The sequence below is a fragment of the Macrobrachium rosenbergii genome, chromosome 55 (genome assembly GCF_040412425.1).
Source record: "Macrobrachium rosenbergii isolate ZJJX-2024 chromosome 55, ASM4041242v1, whole genome shotgun sequence".
NCBI lineage: Eukaryota > Metazoa > Arthropoda > Malacostraca > Decapoda > Palaemonidae > Macrobrachium > Macrobrachium rosenbergii.
In genome coordinates this window covers 12619671-12640001 of record NC_089795.1, presented here as the reverse complement: position 1 = coordinate 12640001, position 20331 = coordinate 12619671, and the positions used below count along the sequence as shown (strand labels likewise).

At 23.6% G+C, this 20331-nt stretch overlaps 1 protein-coding gene across 1 annotated transcript in view; it reads left to right on the top strand.

Moving 5' to 3' along the window:
* Nucleotides 1-1209: 1209 nt before the first annotated feature.
* The window catches only part of LOC136835739 (trichohyalin-like), a 27478-nt gene continuing 8356 nt past the window's right edge, over nucleotides 1210-20331 (top strand). The window contains exon 1 of the mRNA XM_067099600.1: nucleotides 1210-1375. Coding sequence (XP_066955701.1) covers nucleotides 1210-1375 — 166 coding nt within the window. The remainder of the gene's footprint in view (nucleotides 1376-20331) is intronic.

Sequence of the window (20331 nt, the reverse complement as noted above, 5' to 3'; positions counted from 1 at the left end):
ATTTTAGAAAATTTTTATTAATAAAAACTTTTTAATAATGAAAAAAATTTTAAATTGTATTTGCATTATTATTAAATTTCATTTAAAAATTATTGTTTTTAAGTTGTATATATACTTTTATTATTATTAAATTTTATTTATATATATATAAATAAAATATAATAAAATAATGTCATTTTGTTTTAGCTTAAAAGGGTTGATAGTTGTCAATCTTGCATTAGTCTAGTTTAAACTTTGTCGTGGTATAATTTCTGTTGTAAAATAATTTATTTAAAAAATGCCAACCCCAATAGAAAATGATTTATTTTTAACAGACGACGACGATGATGATAATGATGATGTGAAGTTGAAAGAAGATGATAATTTTAACGAATTAAAATGGCTGAAAAAATTGTTTACTGCCATCAATAATATTAGGATGGATAAAGAAAACGATGAAGGTTCCTGAGTCCAACAGAGGTGATGATTCTTTATTACCACAATCACAAATATCTTCCTCTTCTATTACAACAATACATATAACAACAACGACAGTTATCACCAGAAGGGAAGACCTGTTACAAATACTTAGGTGGCAAAAAGGAGCGATAATACAGCTTAACAACGCGACAGTTATTGGCAGAATTGGCAGAAAAAGGAGCGATAATACAACAACAACTAACAAATTGGCAAAAAAGGAGCGATAATACAACAACAACAACAACAGTTATCACCAGAATTACAACTTCAGTAGGTGGCGAAAAGATGAAGATCTGTTACAACAACGGTTATCGGCAGAAAAGGAAGCGGTAATACAAGCAACAACAATTGTATGAAATTTACAACTAATGAAAGGGAGGAAGATCTGTTACAACAACAGTTATCACCAGAATTGGCAGAAAGAAAGATCTATTACAGCAACAGTTTATCACCAGAATTACAACTAGTAGAGAAAGAAGAAGATCTGTTACAACCTTAGTTATCACCAGAAAAAAGGAAGATCTGTTATCACCAGAATTGGTAGAAAAAGAAGCGATAATACAACAACAACAATTATCATCAGAAAAGAGGAAGAGTCAAGGATTGTAATGCAGCAAATGTCTGATGAAGATTTAGTAATCTGTACAAAAACAATTCTCTGAGACAAACTGTAGCATTAATAATGAAGAATCAATAAAAATTTACAAAACATTTATACACCATCATCATATAGTGAGAAGGAAAGAAATGATGATAGCAGCAGTAATAATTGATAGCAGCAGTAGTAGTGATAGTAGTAGTAGTGATAGTAGTGATAGTAGTGATAGTGATGATGATTCATCTTATGATGATGACAAAAAACGTGTTGAAAAAGAAAAGAAAAAAATTTCAAGAGTTTATAGTGCTGATGATGGTGGTAGTGTTGTTGAAAAGAAAATTATCATCAATAGTTTATGATAGTGATGATGACATCGGTGTTGTTGAAAAGAAGAAAGTATCATCAACAGATGATGACATCGGTGTTGTTGAAAAGAAAATTATCATCAACAGATGATGACATCGGTATTGTTGAAAAAGAAAAATTATCAGTTTATGATAAAAAGAAGAAAATTATCTTCTACTGATGATGATGATTTACACTTGTGTAACAACAGTAGTACTCATTCAGATCAAAGTTTGAAAAAGCAGAGATGGTGAAAGGTTTCGCAATGAAGAGAAAAATAACAGCAGTAGCAGCAGTAATGGTATAAGTTTAACATTAATATAAAAAATGATCATGATATTAGTGAATAGCCTCTTCAATCACATTGAAAAAACAAAAATGTTTCTTGTCTTCACCGATAACTCGATGTCTAGTAGTTTATGAAAATTCCCCAGTATGTCATAAACGCATTATAATAGAGTATAATTCAGACTATATTTATTCTGATGAATACGATAGTTTCAATCTATCCTTTTATGGACAAGATAATATAATTGAAGCAGTAATGAAAGACCAGTCTATACCAATACGTGTTGAAATGCATAATCGTATAAAAACCAAAGATTTACGCAATTGTATACGATTGGTGCAAGATCTTTAATTGTAAATACAATATAGATACATTGGAATACCAAACTCGAATGAAACATGGTTTAAAAATTATACGATGCCAACAAGTTTGTTTCAAATACAAACAACAAAGTGATATAAATTGGAAAGACTTTTTGTGCTGCTGAAAAAGGAACAACAACTGATGAAGTTAAAAGAGAATATGAAACAAATTTTAAAAAATATTTTGGTAGTTTAAAACTAAAAGATATTTTAACAACTAATGGTATAGGAAAAGCAGATTATCATTTCATTTGTCAGAGTTTAGGCAACAACTTTCCTTTGTCTCCCAAACATAATGGAGATCGTGTTGTTTTTGAAAACTTTTTAAATTTATTCATTACTACACAGAAGGCAAACATAAGAACAATAACAACAACAAATGATGATGATGATGATGATGGTTATCAACTCTCAATAAAATGTAAAAAAGATGATGTGCGTCTGTTTTTGAGGAAAAAATCTTTTGTTATTTTCTCAAAAGATGCATTGGTTAATGTTAAAAATTCCTCAAATTTAAATCTGTTATGTAAAGATGTCTTGAATAATTTATTCAAAAATTATCAAGAAATGATAATAACAGAGGATCAGTTTCATGTTGCCATCTCAATTAATAATGATGATGACAATTATGATAATGATTATGATGATAAAGAAATTAAGAATAATATCGGTCAAAAAGAATTAATAATGAAATAAGATTAATAAATAATGATATAATATATATAATTGTACCATTTGTAAATAATTTAATTTACTTTTTGAAAAGGTATTATAATAAACATTATTCTAGTGTTGTAATTGAAAAAATGGAAGAAGAAAAAGAAGTTGTCATTGTTGTTGAATCTAATAGAAGATAAATAAGTTTATATATATATAATATATAGTAATGTATATATATAATAATAATATAATGTATATATATATATATAAAAATTGTATATTTTTTTAAAAACATAAATGTAAAAATATATCTGTAAAACAATATAAATAAAATAATAAAATTATAAAAAAATTTTTATTTTATCACATTTTAATAAGGTCTTACGTTTATTTTTTATTTTATATATAAAAACAAAATGGTAGTAATAGATACACGTGGAGTATTTAATAATCAACACAGGCAATGGGACCTATTCAATGGAGAAAGAGACGGTCATCCATTTTATTGTTTGGATTGTAATAAAAAAGATGTGAATGATAGTATATTAGAATTAATGTTGAGATTACATATAACTTTTAAATTACAAATTGAAAATGATAATTTTTCTCGGCTTTTTAATAAGTATAAAGAAATAAAATTTAATTTACTTTATCAAAAGGAAATCATTAATAATAATAAAGATATTAAAAATGAAACAGATTTAGTGGATTATTTTCTAAGAAAAAAACTTATTTTAGGTGTAGGTTTTACCTTGACATCATTATTTGAACCAAATCTTTCACAAACATCTTTTATCATTCCTATTCTTAAAGAAGGGAAAATGTGGCAACTATTAATCCACAAAAAAATCCTTAAAAAAAGGGACGCAACCTGCGTTGATAGAGACGAATGGTTTTCGTATACTTGGTTTCCTTTAAAATGTCTATTTTGTCAAGATTATCCAAGAGATTTATATCCTGGTAATTTTGTAATAAATCAAAATATATTGTATATGAAATCGTTTATCTGGGTAGATAAACGTAAAATTCACATTAGAAATATAAAAGGAAAAAAGGTTAATAATAATGAAAAACAACAACAACGATACAAACAATTTATTATGTATAATGAATCAACCATTATTCATTGGCCTTTTTTAGAAAATTATTACACAACAGTAATGGATAATAATGCTTTGAACAATACGGCTAGTTACAGTATGGGTGACGTGTTTATTTCCTTTATTGATATTTTAATCGCAAAAATTCAAAAAATAAATAAACAAAATGAAATTATAAATAAATTGAAACCATTTTATTATTATAGCAATAAAAAGAAAAATAATAATAATACAAGTTTTTCATCTTTGGACATAAATTTTCAAGATTTAATCAACATGTACAAGATTTGTAAACGAAAAAAATATGAAATCATTAATGGTGAAAATATAAAACTTAAATCAGAAGATTCATCATCAAATAAAAAATAATAATAATAATAATAATGATGATGATGATGATGATCCAGAAAGAGAATTAATTAAGTTAATATTATCAAAAATAAAGATTTATTAAATAATGTAGATTTGACTAAAAAATAATTAAATGGTTTCATTTTCCTCGGGACCTATAACTGAAATATCCCTTATTAATAACCTATCTCAAATGATTAAAATGGGTGAAACTGATATTACCATTTCTCAGACGAGTATACTAGATAAAGACTACATTAATTTTGACAGACAAAAACAAGACGCACAGTCGATAATTGGAACTGGCAATTATTTAGATTTTCATAGAATTGGTCGATTTACTAAAAATGCGCCTACTAATTCTTATCACAATATTTGAATAGCTTGCTCCATACAGAAAATGTTGACCAAAGACTCAAAAACTACAAAACCTAAATACATAAACAAAGATAATTTAGGTTTTATAGATTTGATCGTAACGGATACGCCTAAAAATTCTGGACTAGTATTAGAATCCGTGAATCGACTGTTTCATTTCAAGACCGGGAGCGGTGATTAATGAGTACAACAACAACATGGACAAAATTTTATATAAATTATTTCCTAATGGATGTTGTAAAATTTCCCATCCTGAAAAGATTAAAAATTATTTACCAGACGATGAAAAATTTATTTATATATGTATCAATCACGTTTTATATCGAATTATTCCCCAAATTCCCGCTATATTAACGGAGCGACAACTACGATATCTTTACGATCAATTTTTGCATGATTTAAATTATTATAGAATGACTCAATATGCCTTAAAAATTCTCATTCCATTTATTGAATTAACGGAAGAAAAAGAAAATAAATTTTGGGTTTGTACGAGTTTTAGTAAGAATTTTTACAAGTTGCACGTAGATGGGTTATTTTATTCACCTAGGGAATATTGTTTATTAATTAATAATAATAAAAATAAAATACCAAACTTATTCGGTCCTTCTCTCCGCTTGACACCATTTCCCACACATTGTCATTTACCACGACGGCCACGCAGCTTATACCGCCAAAAATTTTATCGGAACGCCCACAAGTTCTTTATCAATAGGAGAATTACATCAAAAATCTCAAACGGTGGCCTTTTATTCATCTAAATCTTATCCTACAGAATTGATTAATCAACCAGGATGGTTTCCAAAAATTTTAATCGCTGGGGGTTTTAATAATCAAGAGGATGGTATTACAGTTAGAAGGGGGGCGATTGATAATGGTAATTTTCAGCCGTTTCGCATTTAAACAGCTTCCATAAAACTCGTATATAATAATAATAATAATTTTGCTTCATTCGTATATCTTTTAAACCTTTGATAAAAAATCTGACATTTTACGTATAGAATGCCCATAGGATTATTTGAAGTCACAAATAATAATAATAATGAAAATAGTTTTTATATCTTCAAGAATCATTCGAAATTACGATAGAAATATTTTCTCCCGAATTGATTGTAAAAATTTTACAAACGACAAAAAATGGTAATGAAAAGGAAATTATTATAAAAACGAAAGAAACTATTACCTTTTTTTACGATGTTCCAAATAACTGGACTATATTTGTTTTTTGGATAGGTACTAAACAACAACAAATGCAAGAAGAACAACAAATATTTTTTAAAAAAAGGAAAGAGCATCTTTCCCTTTCCTCTCAAAGAAAACTCGGTAACTATAGATGTGAAAATATTAAATGTGATAACATTGAAAATGCTTCTTATTTTAAAATGTATTTATGTTACGCAACTCAGTTTATACCTTCCGTCGGTGATAAATTACAAACTACTACTACGAATAAAGGCGTCATTGTGTGGATATAATCTCGATGAAAACATGCCCTTTGTCATTCATCCTCAAACAAAAAGAATATTATACCAGATTTAATAATTAACCCATTTTATTTAAAAGGCAAACGTTGGATAATATTTTAATTACGGGATTTAATTTAACGAATAAAAAAGAATCCATATTTAAACAATTCTTTTCTTTTTAACATTAATGATGCTATTCATTATATAGAACTGGGTAATGAATTAGTTACTGGTGATTTGATAAATCCCACGTCGGGTTTACTTTATATAAAACCTATTATTTTGTCTAATAATAATAATAAATCAGCGGTAGATTATAAAAGAAAGGAACAATTAAATGAAAATGATGGATTTATTTATTTAATGAGAGAAAATCCCAATGATCCTTTTATACCTCACGAAATTGTCAAAGGAAGTCTATATACCACTAGGTATTTTATTGTAAACAACCACAAGGCGACTTCCATGATGCAATGTTCGCATCCTGATGAAATTGTAAGAATGGAATTTTCAGGCCCCACTCTGAGGTAAAAAGGAGGATTTGCTACGGACTTCAAGAACAAATGGCTTTTAGTGGAATGGGTTTGGCGCGTTTAATAGCGATATTAGTCAAATTAGATCCGAAACTTGTATTTTACCCATTTGTAAAAATAATAAAAAAGAAAAACGATAATGAATTTATAGCTTGTTCAAATACTTTTAAACGAATACACGATGAATTTATTCAATCTAATATAGACGTTGAATTTGACGTTACAAATTATCAAAAATTTCTGGTTGGTTAAATAATTATATTTAAAAATATATATATATACACTTTATTTAAAAATAAAAATCTGGGGTGATACACACCTTTATCCACTTAATAATTATATATATATATATACACTCTAGCAACACATTTTATTTTAAAAAATAAATTTTAATTCATCTTAAAAATTTCATTATTAAAAACTCTACGGGTGGTACATATCTTTATCCACATTTTTAATATTGATTCATCTTAAAAATTTTTATTTTTCATTATAAAAAAACTAGGGGTTGTACACATCTTATTTTAAAAACTCATATTATTAAACTTTCAAATATTATTTTTTTAATAAATTATTATTGTAGTTTTCTAAAAAATATATTATATATATATATATATATATTCTAGCAACACATTTTATTTTAAAAAATAAATTTTAATTCATTTGAAAATTTTCATTATTAAAAAATTTCTATTGGTGGTATATATCTTTATCCACATTTTTAATATTGATTCATCTTAAAAAATTTTTATTTTTCATTATAAAAAAAACTAGGGGTTGTACACATCTTATTTTAAAAAATCATATTATTAAACTTTCAAATATTATTTTTTTAATAAATTATTATTGTAGTTTTTTATAATATATATCTTTTATAAAAACAATAATAAAACTTTATTATTATTATATATATATATATTCTTATTATTATATACATAATATTTTTTTTTGTATTTTATTAAAATAAAAATAATTAATTTTTGTTTATTTATATATATAAAAATATAAATATATATATATATATATATATATATATATAAAGATATAATAAAATATATATATATATAATATAATACTAATAATGACTTTGATTAATCTAAAAATTTTGTTTTTGATTTAAAATATTCAATCAAAAATGTATATGACAAGTATTTTATTTTGGAAAACAATAATAATAATTTATTAATTTTAAAACATTTAAAAATGTATATGCAACTTTAACATTAGCCGTTTTGGCTGCTACAATTGGAGGATGTACACATTCATTTGACATTATTAAAGCTAGTTTATCAACTGCCCTCGCTAATTTAAGTATTGCATTTTTCTTTTAATTATTATTCCACGTAATGCACAAAATCAACTAACGCGTTTGTCTTTGTTTGGTCTCTGCGCTTTTATAACTGGAATTAATTTAGGTCCTCTTTTCACGATGACTATAGAAAATCCAGCTTTGATCTTACAGGCTTTTCTCGCACGGGTGTCGCCTTTTACTTGCTTTTCATTATCTGCATTATTCGCTCCTAAAAGTAATATTAATTACTTATTTTTAGGGGAATTTTGTTTTCAGCAATGATCATCTTAATTACACTCACCTTTATGAATTTTTTTTCAATTCAGAATTAATTTATAATGTAGGAATTTATGTTGGATTGATTATAATGTGTGGTTTTATAGTTTATGACACGATGACATTATAGAAAGAGTAAAGGGCGGTGATAAAGATTACATTATCGCATAGTATGAATTTATTTTTTTATTTTATTGGTATGTTTAGACGACTTTTAATCATTCTCAAAATAAACAACACCGACGCTAAAAACGAAATAAAAGTTTTTAAATTTAATCAATAAAATATAAAATTAATTTTAATCAAATTAAAAATTAAAATATTTTTTTAAACAAATTTTTTTATAAGAAAATGTTTTTATTATTTTATATTTATTTATAATATGTTTTTATATATATATATCTTTTTTATAAATATTATTTTATTATAAATATAAAAATATATATATATATATTATATATTTATTTTTTATATAATATTTTATTTATAGTTTTTTTTATAATAAAAATAATAATAATTTAATATTTATTCTTTTTTCCAAAATACTAAAATTAAAACAAAATGAATAGGTTTTTTATTTATATATATTATTATATTGCTACTTTGATTAACATCTAATTTTTCTTCATTCATTTAATTAATTTTATTGTTTTGTAATTTAATTTTGTATTATTTTTATCATTATACTAAATCACACCAAATAGCCTTAAAAATTTCTTAATAAAAATCATTAACTATAAATTCAGGTTAAGAATAATTACACTAGCGTTTATTAACACATTTGTAATACGTCTTTTTGGATTTCTTTTTATCCCAAAATTTATTTATTATTTTATGTTTTTCATCTTTAACACTTAACAAAAACAATTTTATATATATTTAGATAAAAATATTTATTTTACTTATTATTTCTTTTGATAGATTTTTAAAAAATTAAAATTAAAAACAAGAAAAATTATAAATTTTTTCATTTTTTTTGTATCAAAGTAATATTATTTTATAATAAACAAACCAACTTTTTTAAATTTTTACATTAAAAATAAAAAAATTATAAATTTAATTTTTTAAAACAATTTTTAAATGACATTTTTTTGTATAAATTTTATTGTAAAAATTTAATTGTAAAATTCATTGAAATACAAAAAAATGTCAAAAAAAAATTTTTTATAAAAATTGTCAATCTTTATATATTTTTTTATTTTTAATTCTAAAACAAGAAATTAATTATAAATTTACAATTTTTATAGATAAAAATAAAAAATATTCATCAAAATATAAATAAAAATGTCAATAAAAATCTTTTATGAAAAATTGTCAACTTTTACTTAAAAAATAAGAAAAAATTTATAAATTTACATTTTTATATAAAAATGGTAAAAAATGACAATTTTTTTGATAAAAACTTAAAATATGAATAAAAATTTTAAATAATCATTTTTTAATAAAAAAGTTGTAAAATGACAATTTTTTATTAAAATATGAATAAACATGTAAAAAAATGTAAAAAATTATATTTTTAATGAAAAAAAGTAAAAACTAATGAAAATTGTAAATTTGACATTTTTTAGAAAAATATGAATAAAATTTTATATTTTTTTAATAAAAAGTTGTAAAATGAAAATTTTTTTATCAAAATATTAATAAAATGACAAAAAATTATCAAATTTTTTTTTGTAAAAACTGTATTATTTATTGTTTTTTTATTAGTTTTTATTGTTAAAATTAATAAAAATTAGTTTTTTTTGTAAAAACTATTATTTATTGTTTTTTTATTAGTTTTTATTGTTAAAAATTAATAAAAATTAGTTTTTTATTAAAAACTATTATTTATTGTTTTTTTATTAGTTTTTATTGTTAAAAATTAATTAATAAAAATTATTTATTATTTTTTTATTAAAAACTTATTATTTATTAAAAACTTTTTTATTAATTTTTTATTAGTTTTTATTGTTAAAAATTAATAAAAATTAGTTTTTTTTATTAAAAACTCAAAAATTTTCACAAAATATAAAAAAGGTGTAAATATTACATTTTATCGCGTAAAATTGATACAAAAAACAAAAATTTTAGTTTTTTAATGTTTTTTGGTTGAAAAACTAGAAAAAAACCCGTATTATGGCAATATTAAGTACCCGAGTTCGGTTTTTATATGGGTTATAATATGGAAAATGCTATAATATTATAATATTTTACATCATATTTTTTAAAAAAATTCATAACATTTTTGAAAAATTCATAATATTTTTCGGAAATTCATAATATTTTTGGAAAATTCATAATATTTTCGTTAAAATCTATTTTCTTAACCGTAATATTTTAAATATTTTTAAAAAAGTTAATAAAAATTACATAAAATTACTGTAAAATTACATAAAATTACACCTAAAATTGACCAAAAGTGTACCAAAATCAATATTTTTTTTACTCAAAAAAATTTTCCAAAAAAATTTTCAAAAAAATTTTTCGCCTAGAAAATAAATAAATTTTTTCATTTTTTATATTTTTATTATTTTAATTAATTTTTAAAATATGAATCGCTTAAAATTTCTTGTAAATAATTATCAGTAAAATATTAATTTTTCATTCTTTCGTTTGTATAAACTAAAAATCTAAAGAAAAATAAATAAAAATTTTTGGTATATATTTTTTTTAGCATTTCAAGTTGTTGTTATATATATATTTTTCTAAAAATATAAATCATTTAAAATTTCTTGTAAATTATCTGTAAAATATTGATTTTTCATTCTTCCGCTTTGTATAAATTAAATCTAAAGAATAAATAAAAGTTTGATATATATTTTTTGCATTTCAACGTTATTATAAAAATATTCTCGCCATTTCTTTAAATGCATTTGAATTGTTTTGTCATAGATTAACAAGTATTCTAAAATTAATTTAAATGCTCTTAATTTATAATATTCTTTTTCAGTTAATTTAATTATATGTGGTGATAAATTAGTATTATTGTTGTTATTATTTTTATTACTTTTTATACGATATACTGGTATAGGTCTATTCAACATCATTATCAATTTTTATTATTTAAAATATTTTTTGTTATATTTTCATTATATTTTTTGTAATATATAATTAGTTGTTTATAATAAAGACTAAACATAAACATTCGAATTTTCAATTTACTATATAAAAATTGTATTTCATTGTATATTGCTATAATTTTTTCATTTTTATTATTCATGTTTTATTTTTTTATTATAATAAATAAATATAATAAATAAATATAATAATAATAATAATTCTCATTTATAAAAGTAATATATATATATATGGTTGATATATATATATACGTTAGGTTTGTGGTTTTCATATTCATTCTCGTTGACAAAGAAGATGAACAACAACAATAACAATAGTGGTGATGGTGATGATGGGTCATCAGTAATATTAATTCATGACCCAATAATCTTTGATAAAAATCAGCGGAGGAAAGTTTAAAGAAAAATGTCTTACAACTATATTCAAACAACACTAGTGCACAGTTTGGACAAATATCTAAAAATGAAATGTTTGTACTTGATAAAAATAAAAATTGCAAACGTGGAAAAGGTTTGAACGGCCAGCGAAAGTGGAAGGTATAATGGAAACAACTTCGTGGGAAGAACGTGAAATTAACATTGAAAAAGGATTATTAAATTTGAACAGACTTGAATTAAAATTTTTGCAGAATAGTAAAATTTATATGATACCCGGAGGAAAAATGTCTTTAACGTGTAATGTTGATGCAGAAACGCCATTTATTTTTACTTTATCTAACATTATTAATTCCAAGTATTTTGACACAGTAGTCATACCGAAAATTTACCAGATGATCATGCACCATTATACTATAGTAAATTGTCAATCAATGATGTTCCGTATAAACATTCTGGTGATATAAGATCGGGTAATATGTTATTACAACATTTAACCTTTACTAATAATAATAAAGAAACAAAAAGTGTTACGCTGGATGCGTTGTTTTTCAAGGATACCGCAAGCAATCTTTTATCAATTTGCGTGATTGTGAACCGAATATTTGTATTACGGATAAAAACAACGACGGTAGTTTTAATGTATGGATTTACCATTTCCCATTAATTAAAGATTTTGTGGGTAATTCTAGTATTGCATTCATGGCTAAATTTGAATATAGCCCCAAAGCAATACAGTAAAATGGTCATTTTTAAAACAACCTTTCTTTTTCGAAGAAAGATTTGACGGGGTTTGATGATGAAGCGTTACCAAAAAGATTTTAAAAATTTAATGATCAAATAAAAGAAAAACATTCTTCTACTATGAAGATAATAAATAATAATAATCAAGGAGAATATTTACAAAACTTTAAAAGACTAAAATTACATCATCATTATTATCATCATAAGAAGAATAATGATGATAATGTTGTATTAATCATTCAAGAACCTCTTTTAAAGAGAGAAAAGGAAAAGTTTAATAACAAAAATATGGTGGAAAAGATATCAAATTTAACCAAAATAAATAACATATATACATTTCATCATAATATAAAAAAATATAATGTCGATGATGAAGATGATGATGATGATGAAGATAAACATTTTATGCGTTATCACTTCCAATAGGAGGAGGATCAGTCATTTCTGAACATGCATTAATAAAACTTTCTAAACCCATGAAAAACTCTGAAATATCTATGGAATATTCCAACGATATAAAATATTCCAAAAGGCCATAATGATAGTTTCTAATGATTATAATATTGCCAATGCTCCTATTATATATAGTAAAATAAATGCTTGTTTTATTGTTGTAAATAATAATGATGTGAATCTTAATGATTTAAACATTTCTTTGGCTTTAATACATCAAGGACCCTATCTACCATTTTTATGTATATGCCTTCTACAAATAAATATTTTTATATCCGTGATTATGCGGTGACGATAATTTGAAATATGGAGACGGTTAAACTCAAGATATTATTAATAAATATGGTTGGTCATCATCATCATTAACTGTCCCGCATTTCAAAATACGGATAAACAATCTATTTATGATATAAATGGAAAAAGAAGTTTTTACCTTAACCAAAGAAAATAGTGAAAATTTTAATTTTATTTTAACGGCGTAGAGAAAAATATGCAAACGAAATATATATAAAAGAAGAAGAAGATGAGAAAAGGTTAATATTAGCTTTAAATGTGATTTTTGCTCAACTAGAAGTAGTAATAACCGGAGCAGTTTTTAATGAAATGATAAAAATGTTGGCCAATAAATTAAAAAAATATACACACAAAAGGAAGTGTTTTTAAATTTTTATTAGAAAAAGAATTGATACGTGTAAATGATGAAAATTATATAAATAATAATGTGATTGATAACAGTGCTTTTAATAAACAGTGGTTGCAAAATGAATTGAAAAAATGTTTACCCAAAGAAATTACGAATGATTTTATTGCCTTTAATACATATATTTTAAATGTTAAAAAAGAACTTGACAGATCTAATCATCATAAAAAATACAATGAGATCATTTTGGACGTTTTACAACGATGCGTATCTACTAAATCATCGTTTTAGAGACGGAACGCCAAAAAAGAGATGTTAGTAAAATGGTTAAAGTTCAAAGTAATGTATTAAACGTAAAATGGTTAAGTTCTAAAGAATTGGATTCGGTTTTAACGAAGGGATGCGAACAAGAAGGAGCGTTAATATATAAAATTAATTTTAATCAACTTCAACTAGCGTTAAAGGATGAAGAAAGAGATGATATCAATTTTTATCTAGAGATGATAGATTTTTTGAAACTCCGGAGACTTGGCGGCCACATATTTGGAATCTTCTTATAATGAAGGAGGAAAGGAGGGTTATACACTCAGCGTTTAAATATAATAATTCACCGATGATTATTATTCCCATTTTAGACAATATGATAAAAATAATGAGTAGCGTTGAATCGGTTACTAAACATAATTGGACTACGGTGATACCCAACGGAGATATAGATTACGAGAATAATGTTGAGAAATACCGCTTCTCATTTGATGAAAGAACGAGGACAAAAAAATATTATTATCGAAGCCAGTTCACCCATCGTTGGAAGGATGGTTTTACGACTTTGTGTAACGCTATACAACGTTTAACTGGTAATATTAACCATTTAAAATCGAATGAAAATGACGGAATAGTTAAAAAAGTACGAGGATTGATGGGCTTAATTTTTTCTATAATGGCGAGTGGAGTAGATAAACCCCTAACCCCCTTTATCAAACTTTCTATATAAAAATTTTAATAGAATTCCTAAATTTAATTTTATTGAAGATGTATACTTTGTCGAACAAATTTTGAATTTTTGGCCTTGGGTAAAACTAGACGAATTAAAAGTAAAATCTAACGTTATCAAATTTGTAAGTTCTAAAATTAATAACATTATTACAGCTACATTACCTCAAGTATCAGCGGATGATGATAATATTAGAAAAAAAATTCAACTTTTCAAGGTTGGAGAAAAGAAAAATATAATTTTGAAGTAGTACGTCCTTTAGTTACGCTCACCATAAGCTGTGGTAATACTAATAATGAAGAATTCATTCAATTTATGACAAAAGCTGATGAAGAATTGACAACATATAGTAAACCAAATATTAAGAATTTTAATGTTGACAATAATGAACTAGTGAAAGAAGAAAAAGAAGGAAATATCATTTCTTTTGCTAATTTGTCCACAAGAACGACAAATTTCTTCTTTTTTAAAACTGACAAATGATGAAATATTTTTATTGAAAATAAAATGTCCAATTATATAAAAACCGTCAAGAATATTTGTCAAAGGAAAAGAGTAAAAGATGTAAAATAAAACATACTTTTCATTTATTAATGAAAATAATATATCGTTTATACAACGCATGTTAAAATTTTTTTAATAATAAAATAATAATAATAATAATGATGATAATAATTCACTAATAAAAGGTATTAAAAGACTTAAAACATTTTTAACATCATCATCATCATCAACAACAACATTTAATAATGTTGATATGCAAAAACATGGACATTGGTTCAATCTATTGCTTACGATAATTTTATTAAAAGGGGTGCAATATTAAAAATATTTATTGAGCCAATATTGAGAGAAATAAATGATAAAATCATTTTAAAAATCTCAATGATGATGATGATGATGAAGAAGTATTGATAAAATTGAAACAAAGTAGGGCCAATTTGTTTAAAGTGTTTTTAATTTCCATAATCCTTTTTATAAGTATGGACATTTACCAAGTCCGATTAAAGCTCTTTCATTGTGCCAAACAATAAATGATTTTATTTGTATATACATTGGTTATAAAAATTTATTAAAACTTGGCCGTGGCCACCAAATAAGTAGTGATGATGTAAAGAAATATTCCAACGTATTGTTTATATATATGTATCATTCTAATAGTGGTCATTTTGATAACTTGAATGTAAATGCTAATGATGATGAGAGAGAAGAGTTTAAAAACATGATAAATAAAAGACACGAGAAAATAATCAAAATTGTTACAAATAATTCAACGGCACAAAAATGTGGTCTTGGTTTAGTAAAAATAATAATGATGACGATGATGATGATAATTCCAACTAAAACTTTAAAAGATAGAATTAAGAGGGTTTCTTCTTCGTTTTAAAAATTTGAAAAAATATATATTTTTTATCATTTGTTGTAATTTAAAAAAAATAAAATAACATTTATATTTATGAGGAAATTTTATTCATCCTTTTGATTTTATTTTTTATATAAACTTGAATCAATTAAAAATAATTTATTTATTATTTTTATTAATTATATATATATTATATTTTTTTATTATTTTTATTATATTATTATTATATATATTTTTTATATTAATAATAATATATAATTAATAAATACACACACCATTTATTTATAAAGGGTAAATTATCATTAAAAATCTGACTGATATAATATAATTGTTTATTTATTGTTTCAATAAAAATATATATATACATAATCAAATTCGTATTACAGGTTTGGTTTAAAGTTGACAATTAAAAAAATGTTTATTATTATAAAAAAATTTTAATAAAAAATCATTTTAAATCAAGACGTTGGATAACTGACGCTAATTTTTTCTTGTCCCGAAAAAGCTGATGGAAGAGGGACAACCTTTTCTCAAGGAGGGCATTCTCTGCCCGTAGAGTAGACAATTCCCGAAGAAGCTGTGTTATTGTAGGTGTTTCAACATTTAATGATTCACCTTGACGCAACTTCTTTCTTTGGTGTTGTTGTTCTACTTCTTCTTCTTCATTGCCTCGTTTTTTAGTTTTTTGAATCAAAGCTTCTGAGAAGTGTTCTTGCCTATTATTCTTCTTCTTGATGACATCATCATCATTTCTATTTTTTATTAGTATTATTATTTTCCTCTGCTGTCGCAGAGCCAAGACTGGAGGCAGTGTTGCAGAATTAGGAACAAATGCTGCTACTATGGGGGATATCTTGCCGAGATCTAGACATGAAGAAGGCATGGTTATAACATGACCACTTCCAGGAATACGAACGAATGATCTCACCGGGTCACCTATTTGATGAGGGACTACCATTATATCTATAGAGAGTCAGTCAATTGCTCTTACCTCCAACGAGGCTTTGAAACAACTGTAACCCTTGTTGTAACAAGACGAGAATAAATAACCACTAGCACTGGCTGGCCCCACCACCACCACCGCCACCATGTGATGCAACATAGAAAAATTATTAACGTTTTATCATTATTTTTCTTCTTTTTGAACCTATATATATATATTAACTCGGGAAAAGGTATTTAATGTAATATATAAAATAAAATAATAATTTTTTTATTTAATATTTTATTATATATTATTTTAATATATATATATATTAAAATAATAATAAATACGAAAATGGTTATATTACGCATATATTAGAGAGTAAAAGAAGAACAATGCTCGTTCCTTTAGAAGAACAACAACAACACCACCAACAAAGATTTTCTAGAATAGGAGGAATATGCATTGTTTTGCTAGGTATTATTATTATTATTATTGTCGTCGTCATTACAACTATTTTTTATCCTTTTGTATTTGAAAAAACAGAAAAAAATGAAATTATTACCACAACTGAATTTTTAAAGAATTTTATAGAAAATGAAACTACTACTGATAATAATAATGATGATGATGAAAATAAAACTATTACTATAATTTCATCAAAAGAATATAATAATATTTCAGAAGAAGAAAATTACAATAATAATAATGATACTATTATTATTACTACTTTTAAAAAAGAAGAATATGACGATACTACTACTACTACTTCTTCTTCTTTTAATGATGATGAAAAAAAATATCTAAAAACGGTTATACCATTAGATAAGAAGAATAAATTATGTTTAGATGTACATCATCCCGCTAAAATTGAAGAATATATAAAAGCACAAAATAAAGAAATACAACCATTTATTGACTATTGTAATAAAAATAAAACTAATTGTGATGAAAATTTTAACAATACATGGCCTCAATATTGCTATAAAAAAAAATGGGGATTATTCTCTAATAGTCCTTGTATACTTTTAAAACTTGATGATGATATGTCCCAATCTGTTCTTCAAGATAACCCCCACAAACAAATATTTAATAACTTAAAATTAAAGTGTAATAATAATGATGATAATGTAAGATTTTATCCTTATGACCATTTTTCTAAAAACTCAACATTTCCCGCTTTAATTGGAATTGAAATTTTAAATTTAAAAGATTGGTTTGAAATTGATTGTTATATATTATTATTTAAAAGTGGTTACCAGATTAACAATGATATATCATTAAGTTTTAAAATAAGTATAAATTGTTAAAATATATATATATAATAAAATAAAATGAATCAACGCACATTTTTAAAAAAATATTCACAATAACCATTTTTTTCTGAACTTCTGTAAACCAGATGAAATATATTTTTAATTTCATTAATATTTTTAATTATAAATATATAATTTAAATGAGTTGTAGTCTGGAATTTTTTTCATTGCCCTCGCTTTTTATGTAATTTTTATAAGCATAATGATTACATTTTATATAGTAGCCTTTATAAAAAAAGAATTTTTCGCCTGTTTTACTACAACTTTTATTATTATAGTTAATAATTTGAGATTTATATTTTGTTCTTTGTTTACGCTTCACTACTACAGTTTTCTTTACATCTTTATTATCATAAAGAATGATAAAAAATTTCATCTTTAAATTTCCATTTGTTTCTAGTTTTTGTTGAATAATTATTAATTTAAAATAATACTCTTTTCCACAACACTTACAAATAACATGGAAAGGTTCTTCTTGTATCTTTATTATTATTTTCATTTATTATAAATCCATTACACAATTCAATTCTATTTTTTATTAAATATATATTATCAATTTCTCTTGTTTTTGATAAAATTGGTCTAATAGCATTAAATATTACATCTTCATTATCAAAAAGGTGTTTTAAATTTTGTATTCATTTTTCATTAAATGTGACATTGTTGATTGATTTGATTAAAACTAAAGAGCACTATTAAATCGTGTAAAAAAGAACAATTTACTTATAATGATGATTATATATTAAAAAAATTACTTTTATAAATATATTTTTTTTGGAGGATTTTATATTTTTCTTTTCTATTTTAAATAGAACATTATTTAAAGGGTTGTTGATTTGGTTAAAGCTGAAGAACATGTGATATATATATACTGGAAAGGGACATTTAAAAAAATTGTCTTGATTTGGTGATTTAAAAAAAATAATTAAAAACAATAAATTTTATGAATTTTTTATTTAATTTATATATATATATATATATATATAATATATATATAATATATATATATATATTTTAAAATAATATTAATCGTCGAACCAGTAGTTGTGAAAAATAATACATAAGAAAAAATGTCATTTTTACAGAATCGAGACTTTAAAAGTATCGTTCCAGAAGTGAATACAGATTTACATACATATTTGATGTATAACTCTATAGGAAGAATACTAAATAACCTTTTCTATAGTGAAAGATTAGTTTTAAATACATTTCCAGAAGAAAAAATAGATTGGTTAAAAAGAATATTAATGATGGGACGAAGAAGGGATATATGTACATTTAGAATATTTCAAAATTGATTTGAAGGAAATAGATAGAATTTATTATATTGACTATACTACCATCAAGCAATTTCAAAATAAAATTTGTATGATTGCTCGCAAATCATCGAGGAGAATCTCGCATCTACGCTGAATTGTACATGGGGTGACTATTGGGACGGAAAAACTGGAATGGCAATATTTTGTCAGTAAAAACGTTGTTGAATTTATGAAACTTTGTATAACGAGTAAAAAAAACGTGATAAATGGAACTTGATACAAAAAAATCTTTAAAAGAGGATGGTTTTTTAGTCAATATCACATTTGATGATGATGTCATTTATGATGATGATGATGATTAGATAAAAAAATATATTTTTACTATATATATATCCATCGATAATTTTTAAGTTAAGCATTGAAAATATAGAGGCTATATTTTATAATGAATTATTTATAAAAATAAATATCATGTAATAAAGTCTTCTGTTATTTTTTCACAGTATACTAATCAATTTTATAAAAAAATAAAAAATTTGGTTGGATTCTTATTACTTTGCTCTCCATAATCCTTTTTTCATGAAACATGTCTATAACTGGAATTTTTCAAGTTAAAAATCGAGAATATAGACACTGTATTTTATTAATGATTTTTTATTTGGTAACATTAAGAGGGAAAAGTTTTATTACGTTATATTTTTTACAAAAAATGATGCAATGTATATTATTATTTAATAATCCGTTATTATCGGCTAATCTACGTATTATAATAAGTTATTAATAGATTTTAGTAGATGCTAAATTTTATTATATATATATACGTTCCATATTTAGATAGATTTATAAAACTTTCATGTGACTGAAGGTTATATATATATAAAATAAAAATAAACCTTTAAAAGATATACTTTTGATTATGGTTCCTGTATTTTCAGCGGAACCTTTCAAAGATAGATCCAGTCAAGAAATTCCTGGTTTAAAGAAGATTCTGCGTCCAACTATAAAAAAAACAATGATGATTTTATATTCATGCGATGAATTACTAGAATAATCTCGATTATATGTGTGAGTCTTTTGAAAACAACATCACAAGAAAAA